The sequence below is a fragment of the Dysidea avara genome, chromosome 2 (genome assembly GCF_963678975.1).
Source record: "Dysidea avara chromosome 2, odDysAvar1.4, whole genome shotgun sequence".
Taxonomy (NCBI): domain Eukaryota; kingdom Metazoa; phylum Porifera; class Demospongiae; order Dictyoceratida; family Dysideidae; genus Dysidea; species Dysidea avara.
Window position 1 is genome coordinate 32,353,415 of NC_089273.1, and position 8,703 is coordinate 32,362,117.

An 8,703-nucleotide genomic window follows, 5' to 3' on the forward strand; every position below is an offset into this window, starting at 1 on the left:
AAAGCATAAAGCCTTAGCACTTGGCGCGCTGCGCGCTCCAAACGCTAAAGTTTTATGCTTTGTAGTTTAGGGAAATTGGATTTCGCCAAATCCAATTTTCCAAAGTTCAGCTGTTAAGCTGAATGGCCTACCTTTTGTGGCCTCCAAGCGTTAATTGTTCCACTAATCGAAGCCACTACGTGTAGCAGACTACGCTGCTCTCAGTGGCTATCAGACGAATGTTTCTATACACCATCACGATCTTTTAACAGTAGCCCACTATAGCCATAGGCCCTCTATAATCCATTGTATAGCTAGTTACCCTCATCTACACAAGAGCTAATAGGGCCTCCACTCACATGACAGTAGCAATCAATCCATCTTTTAGGTAATGAGAGTTCATGGGGCTTCCCTTGTACATGTAGCTATATGTCACAGGCTTTGCAGAGTAAAGCTAGCTAGCTTGATATGCTAGCTATAGGCATCAGCATAACTTGTACAACATCTCCTATTCAGCCTCCAGACAACAGGCCCCAGAGGGGAGCCCAGAACAGTCAGTGTTGAGTCATTGTAAACATCATTCTGACCAAACCTTATAATCAGTGGCCCATCTAGGGGATGGGGGACACTTCCTTCCCTTTTTCTTCCATAAAAAAATTCACAAAAGATCGATATACTCTAATAGAGCAGTCAGTAAAAGATTGTAGTAAAGGATTGTAGTATTCTTATCTATGGTCACACTGTGTAATCATCAATATCATAGACAGTAACTATGTCACTATCAAGTACTCCAGATCTCCACACTTTTTGTTTCTTACTTACTGTCAATGGTTTGATTTATTTTTACAGGCTGGATTAGTTGCTGTTGCCACTGTTCCCAAGCGCAATGTGTTACAGTGCTGGACAGCTGGAAATACCACCAATCAAACAAGCTAAGGCCACCAGACTCAAGTGACATAGGCGAGATCAATATCAAGACCCTATATAACCCCTCAAGCACATCAGGTCATAAGATAGTAACATACAACGAGCATGCACGTGTTTAGAACATCCACAAGCTTACGAATATCAAATTAATACCATTATCAACACATTCAACATAATACACAGTGATATTCCAGTCCAGAAAATTATGAGATGTCGATCATCCTGGACTTAATCCCCCCCACAGTACGAGGAGATTATTACATCATCTTCAATACGTACCTAATAAAGATGGAAATAAGGTGATCCCTGCAATGTACAGAGAACATGCATCCTACTTTGTTTAAAAAGTTGCCTAAGGGTCACAATTGCAATGTGTCACCAGGCTAACAAAAATCAAAGGATGTATAGAACGACAGATTTTGTTAACAAATGCTTACCCCTTCATTGAAGTTTTGGAATGGTTCCAACATATCTCTGTTGATATGAAACATTTCTGGCTAACGCTGCACCCTGTAGCTATGGGAACACGCAACATGTTTTGTTCTAAATGATGCTCAACTTACTGCATCCACAAAGTACAGTCCTGGTTCAATTGTAAGACACATGCCCTCCTTAAGTATACTCGTTCAGTTCTAAGACTTGTCAGGTCCCGTACACTGGGACGTTCACGCAATGCTGACATTGGTAAGTGGATTCCTACAGACTTTATGAAGTTCAACTACAGAAAACTAACAAAACACATGTACAGGTGGTCTCTACATTAAAAGGATCAAGGTCCTTGAAAGTACTGCCGTATTCTTCTTTCAAACAAATTTTACTTGGCATAAACCGGTAAGCCCCACTAGGAATCAAATCTAGGGGAACTACTTGAATGTTTGGTACAATTAATTAATTCACAATTCAAAGTGACTGCTTTATTAGAGTAGATTGCACAGGGTGCACATAACTGTAGTTAATGTAAGGATATTATGGAGATATAGTGATCAGGATGCAGAGGGTTGATGTTATATTATAAAGCGAATTCCATGAAATTTCTGCGACCAGATTTCAGTCCACCTTTTGTGAAGTTAAACCAAAAATAGTGACACACCACTACTACTAGTAATAAGCATACACTGAATATTTTTTGGTATATATTGTCATTAAAAACTTGTTCCACCACTGTTCCCTAATATATAATAGTATACTCCATTCATGTACAAACAAATCGTACACTTACATTCAGAAAGTCCACTCCTGCAGCACCATGATGGGTTACACTGTCCTTCATTGTGATCACTGGGCGCCTACTGGAAGTAGTCAGTCCAATGAATTATCTTATGCACAGATCATCATGGCAAACCATCTAATTGTTAGTCTGTTTCCTACTGCAGCTGCCGCTGCTGCTGGGCGCCTACTCGCCTACTGGAAGTAGTCAGTCCACTGAATTATCTTATGCACAGATCATCATGGCAAACCTTCTCATTGTTAGTCTGTTTCTTACTGCCGCTGCCGCTGCCGCTGCCGCTGCCGCTGCCACTGCTGCTGCTGCTGCTGTTCTCTCTCCCTCTGGGCAACTCGGTTCGCCTTCTGTTGTGCCCTCCACTCAGCAATTGGCACTTGCCCTGGTAGGTTTGGGCAGTACCAGTTCCCATAATACTGGGTGTGCCCACTATGCACTAAAATAGAACAATCAGGACATATAGTGTCTAGTTTGTAATTACCACTCAAAGGCTGGTGGCATTACCTGCAATCATGTTGTTTATGCTTTTTGTGTTGGCGTGATGGAGGAAGAGGTCCCTCCAGTCCAGCAGCAGCAGCTTCTTCCATCATTCTCTTCAGTGCTCGCTTACGGTGCCAAATGGCGGTATGACACACAGTTCCTAAAACATGACATACACAAAATTGACGTACACAAGGTTTAACATACCTGTCTCCACTTTCTGTTCTTGGAATCCCTGCAAATTATACAATAATTGTTATGACTATACTACTAAGGATTACCAGCTCACTGCTTGTGTGTCACTGTTAGTGGGGCTGCCAATTCCGGTGGTACTACTGTGCACTGGACCCGAGAACCCACGTGAGTACCAGTGCCGGCAACAGCTCTGATCCTAGCCTGTCCAGATGTGTCATCCGGCTCGGAGAATTGATGGTGTGGTGCTGGAGGGGCAGGAAAGGAAGGTGGCTGGTTATTTGCTGGAAGATTCTCCTGTGCACAGAGTGGTGGAGCTACCATCTCTAGACCCTGCATTCTAGCCAGGATCTCCTTCCTCCTCTCCTTGTTCTTGTACCATTTTTGCTATCAATAAAAGAATCAAAACTTCAGCCTTATCGAATAGAGTGAGTAACCAAAGTGGTCTGATTAATAGCATACAATGCAAGGTTGGTCCCCTCCAGCAGGTCTAGGGAATTGTACAGCCGAGCCCGGATGGCAGTGTAATCCTGCAAAATTAGTTTCCATTTGGACAGGTAGGCTCTTTTCTGTCCGCCTACATGGAATGTGTCAGTACAGTATAACAATATTACATTCATGACCATACCGGCACCGCTGGTCCTTGTTGACACATTATGCCTAGTGCACAGTAGTAAGCAGATTGCTTTCACAACACGGCTCTTTAATGGAGACAATGGCACAGAGACTCCAGCGAGAATGCATCTGTGGTAACACATACTAGAGTATCGTTTACTACCACTTAAGTACGTCAGTATACCTCCTCATTTGCTCTGTGGTCGTGTGACCTGTCCTCTTCTGACCACAGAAGTGACCCCTCAAATTCAGTGGCTGAGACTTAAGGAGCACTTCTGTAGCCCTCTTATCATAAGGATCCAGGTCATCCCAGAGAGCCTTGATCTTCTGGACCTCTTCATTTGATACAGTTGTGCCTCTTGCACATCGAAACACTGGCAGCTCTACCCCACCCTTCTTGATGTGTCCTGTTACAGTATACAGGGCCACGCTTGGAGGATCCTGAATACATGGGATGTGCTTCTTCTCCTCATTCCAGATGGGGACCATCTGTTTACTGAATGAAGTACACAAAATGAACTTTGGATAAATTAGGGATACATGTACCTGAAAACAGGAACACCGAGTGAATCAGTTGCATGGGTAAACTGCAGCAGCAAAGCCTCTATGTTCTTGAAGGTCTCGTCTGCTCCACGAGTCCTTCTCCTGCAGTGTCTTGACAACTCATTAGTTGTGATGGCCTTCTGTATGGCACTCATGGAAGGAGTGCTCACGCCTTGTTGTTGCAGACACCCCCTCTTGGTAAACAGACACCCCCTAGGTAAACAACACCATCTTACATTACATTGGCCCATGTCAAGTCAGTCCCCAACATTGCTAAGGTGCACTTCATACCTCCATAAAAGGTCTTGCCCAAACCCACCAAGCACACAATTCACCAATTTACCTGTGCCTCCACTTCAACTGACAATCTGTTGGATTTGGTAACCAATAGTTCACCTAGCAACTGAATTGACAGTATGATGGTCTTCTTGGTAACTTTACTGAGAGTGTCTGGAATAAGAACAGGTAACCAACAATAATCACCAAACAGTAAGTACAGTGTGAACCTGCTCAACAAAAACGATAACTGAGATAACCCCAATAGAAGGTACTTGTTGTTTATAGCTCCTGGAAAAAAAGAACGCAATTGTGCTTTACACCAGTTGAGGCACAGTTATAGCATAGAGGCTTTGCACTTTTAGCTGCTTTTGAGGCTTATCTAATATTGCAGGGATGTTCCCACAATGGTTAGCAGTAGTTAGCTATGACTAGCACTCAGAAAAAATAGCCACTACCTCACCTGTCAAGCTTAAGGACCCACACATTTTATCCTACACTCTTGTCTCTTATAACCACCACTATTCTAAAGCTAGGTACATCCCTGTTATTGCATCCTAGCGTAATGTGGACAGTTTGTTTCACTGCATACACACATAACACAAACAACACACAGGTCACACAGGAAACAATTCCATACCAAACTTAGAGCCATCACTGTACAAATTGATGTTTTGTTTGTTCCTACTGCCTAATGCTATGATTCCAAAGTAACTCAACATATTAGGCTGAAATTTTGGCAGTCCATTCTTTGGTCCTTGTAGATAATAGGGAAACAATAAAAGCAAATTTGGAAAAGGTGCAAATAGGCTGGTTTTGCTGAGATGATATTGTTTCTTTATTGTAGGAGTATAGTAAAAGTTGTTGTATGGTGAAATTTTAGTTGGTAACAGGTGGACATAAAATCACTGAAATACAGGTGCATGCATGTACCAAAGCAGACTTGATATCTTTGTACTATTGATCAATTAATGAATCATTGTTACATGTGATATTTTGCAGTTTGGTACACACACACACTGATACTCCATTGATTTATGTCCACCTACAACCAACTAAAACTTCACCATTCAATAAATTTTGTTATGATGAGCATCAAGATGAATACACACACTCTAATTGCTTGTAAAATTGCATGGCCATTAGACATAGAGATGTACTGTCATAGTGTGTGAAGCAAACATGCATGGTGGGACGTATAACACAATGTGACTAAGGTATTGACTGGAAAAATGCAGAAGTATAAAACTATAACTACAACTACAAGAAAAAATACCACTTCACACAACTACAACTACAAGAAAAAAAATGATATAGTTTTCAGCGGCCGTCTCCTCTTCAAGCTGACTGGAGTGTGAAAGGATGTTGAGTTGATGGCATAGAGCAGCTAGTAGAAACTGGATTACTTCAGGTGTTGACTTCAACACATCAAGTCTTTCCCTGTAATATGGAAAAAGTGTTGAAAAGCAGCTCTGCAGCCCGACACTTCTTCAAGCTCTTGTAAAGGAGCTTGACCATAAGCACAAGCACTTGAAGCATGCCAATGCATTACAGTGTTAACTCCAAGTGTTGTAGTGCTTGCCTAGTGGGTGCATGTGGGGCTGCACAAACACCATTACTATCGATGACTTTCTATACCATATTTTTATAAGGAAGTACAGTAGAAGGTCATAAAACCTATCATCTACTGTTTTATAGTGCAACAAAATTATCTGATTGTTGTGGTATTCACGTACTGCTTTTATATGAACATTTCCTTTGTGAGATAAGTGGATTTAAACTTTGAACCCGGGTAGAAATGATACTTCAATTATGCAAACGTTCTGGAACCAGAACTCTTAAAAATCTGAAATAGTGTGTAAAAAGCATAAATATCTTAATAAAACAATTACTTGCTCTAATGTATATATAGAACCTTCAACTACTCTAATAGAACAATCATTTTGGAGTTCGGCTGGACGGAATTCTGGATAACTGCAATTACACTGTACGTGGAAATAATCATTTGAGTCCTACAATGTACAGGCAGGTGTATATATTCATCAATCAGATGGCTACCACTTAGCATACAATAACACACTTGTCAAATTGCATTACAAGTCTCATGTCAGGAACACTATACGACATTCACTGGGTATTGATGCTACAAGTTCTTAAGGCACACACATGCACACACAACATACTACACTATACCATAAATGCACACAAACTACACTTCGTGCAGGCACCAAAAAGACATAGTCACACTATAACAATTTATTTCACTGACCCAGTTCTCACAGCAATAAGTTGCAGCAGTTGAGAACAGCTGAGGACCACTCTCTCGTTGAGCACATATTTGTTCTTTTCGTCATCATTAGCTGCCACCAATTGAGCCTGCTGGCTAGACAGGAGGTTGCCTAGCAACCGTAAAATTCCAGAGTTGGTGAACAGCTGAAGGTCAGTTGGCTCATGAAAAAACGATAACTGAGATAACCCCAATAGAAGGTACTTGTTGTTTATAGCTCCTGGAAAAAAAGAACGCAATTGTGCTTTACACCAGTTGAGGCAAAGTTATAGCATATAGGCTTTGCACTTTTAGCTGCTTTTGAGGCTTATCTAATATTGCAGGGATGTTCCCACAATGGTTAGCAGTAGTTAGCTATGACTAGCACTCAGAAAAAAAATAGCCACTACCTCACCTGTCAAGCTTAAGGACCCACACATTTTATCCTACACTCTTGTCTCTTATAACCGCCACTATTCTAAAGCTAGGTACATCCCTGTTATTGCATCCTAGCATAATGTGGACAGTTTGTTTCACTGCATACACACATAACACAAACAACACATAGGTCACACAGGAAACAATTCCATACCAAACTTAGAGCCATCCTTTAACCAGCAGTTGATGACATACTGGAACACATCTTCAAATGTCACCTTGATCTCTCGCTGTACCTGGCTAGATGCAGCCTTCACATATTCCTGTTGAATTACATGACACTCACAGGCACACAACAAATTTCAGTTGTTTAGTCAAGTAATACAGTAACAGATTTGTCAAGTGTACTTGAATATGTTTTCATTGCCAGTGTCTAAAGCATACATTGCACATTAATGTATGCTCAGTAATATTTGATGGTACATGTGTACTTACCACAAACAATGTTGACATCTTGAGCATGAGTACAAGAACTAGTCCCTCCTCCAATCTCAACTGTACATGCTGACAGGTTGTCTTCGGTACCATGACAACCAACTCTATCTAGCCAAACAGGACCAGTCCCTCTCCCAAATGTAATGGAAGAGCTCAACACCAAGCCTCCTGATGGATAGCCTAATTCTCTGCAGGCTACATTAGCAGCTGTTTGATCGAACCCATTTCTACAGACGGTACCCCATGCTCCATACAAGTAAACTTCTAGAATACAAGCTGAAGTATTAGGGTTAGGAAACAATCTGAGAGTGAAGGGATCTATAGCTCCACCACCTAAACAAGAGATAAATTGGTTACTCAACTTGTGCATTATGTCTACCTCCACATCGAACACCAACATCTTCAAAGTGAGCACAATTATGATCACCAAATGGAGCAGCTGGACATTGGAACAAGGTGCTCTCATGTCCACCACACTGCACATCATCCAACCAGATGGTGCCGTTTCCCAGTCCAAAGTATCCATTGCCAAATGCAATAGCATTAGTAGCAGTGTAGTCAAGTTGTCTGCACACCACAGTAGTACATTGTTTCCAAAGGAGTACTTCATTGACACCAGAACACAGACATTTTTCTTGTCATGAGATGAGCTAGAGATGCTACTGTTAGGATCTGTAGCTGCTACTGTGTGTGATGACGATGATGTAGGAGTGAGAAGTGGTCACAAACCTGTAATGAAACGTCAAAGGACAACAATTGAATATATGCACAAATGCTACCATATATGTGACTGAATTTGACAAAACAAGGCTTCGACGCTTTGTTAGGAGATATGGCGATTTTAAGGAATCATTGTGTAATAACTTCCCAGTGCCTACAGCTGTGCAAACAAAATTTGCACCAATTGTTCATCTGTTCACTACTGAGCTATCACTGAGTGGGTGTATACATTTCTGATACCCAAAATTTGCCCTGTTTTGAGCAGCTTTTTTCGAGCGGGTAATAATATCACAGGTGGTAGTAATAGGATGGGAGGGTGGGGGTGGACGGTGGACGGTGGTCTTAATATACGGGTATAAAATGAAGTAAGAAGACGATTGGAATCCAGAGGCCAGGTTTGGGCTCTCCATAGCCCTCAAATTACTCCAAATTGACTGAGAACACTTTGACTGAGAATATATTTAGCGACTTATATCGTTTTGTTTCTGGTAAAGTTAACCGGCAAAATTAATATTGCTTGCGTTTGTAAACGCATTTCTTTGCTGTAAACAACGTATCTACCTCAAGTATTTGAGCGATATTAGAAATAATTCGTAGCAAAATAGCGTTA

The 8,703-nt window shown here is 41.4% G+C and overlaps 1 protein-coding gene across 4 annotated transcripts; it reads right to left on the reverse strand.

The window, feature by feature from the left end:
• Positions 1-1,047: 1,047 nt before the first annotated feature.
• Positions 1,048-8,173, reverse strand: LOC136247088 (macrophage scavenger receptor types I and II-like). 4 transcript variants are annotated; one of them, XM_066038706.1, is made up of 15 exons: positions 7,753-8,167; positions 7,374-7,706; positions 7,093-7,201; positions 6,504-6,741; positions 4,302-4,408; positions 3,962-4,171; positions 3,600-3,911; positions 3,429-3,544; positions 2,610-3,377; positions 2,364-2,564; positions 2,126-2,302; positions 1,470-1,624; positions 1,344-1,422; positions 1,242-1,289; positions 1,048-1,185 (listed from the first exon to the last, which is right to left on the reverse strand). In XM_066038706.1, the coding sequence occupies exons 2-5, from the start codon at positions 7,464-7,466 to the stop codon at positions 4,396-4,398; spliced, it is 453 nt and encodes a 150-aa protein (XP_065894778.1). In that variant the 5' UTR covers positions 7,467-7,706; positions 7,753-8,167; the 3' UTR covers positions 1,048-1,185; positions 1,242-1,289; positions 1,344-1,422; positions 1,470-1,624; positions 2,126-2,302; positions 2,364-2,564; positions 2,610-3,377; positions 3,429-3,544; positions 3,600-3,911; positions 3,962-4,171; positions 4,302-4,395. The 4 variants fall into 4 exon arrangements, with proteins under 4 accessions (XP_065894778.1, XP_065894776.1, XP_065894775.1 ...); XM_066038704.1 differs by having other exon boundaries at positions 2,633-3,377; positions 7,753-8,152; XM_066038703.1 differs by having other exon boundaries at positions 7,374-8,152.
• Positions 8,174-8,703: the final 530 nt, after the last annotated feature.

Excerpts from the sequence above, each read along its gene's own strand:
- LOC136247088 (XM_066038704.1), bottom strand. The coding sequence starts at position 4,113 with ATGAGTGCCATACAGAAGGCCATCACAACTAATGAGTTGTCAAGACAC. Across the intron at positions 3,912-3,961 it reads CTCGGTGTTCCTGTTTTCAG|TAAACAGATGGTCCCCATCT; the intron begins GTACATGTATCC and ends TACTTCATTCAG. Across the intron at positions 3,545-3,599 it reads ACCACAGAGCAAATGAGGAG|ATGCATTCTCGCTGGAGTCT; the intron begins GTATACTGACGT and ends GTGTTACCACAG.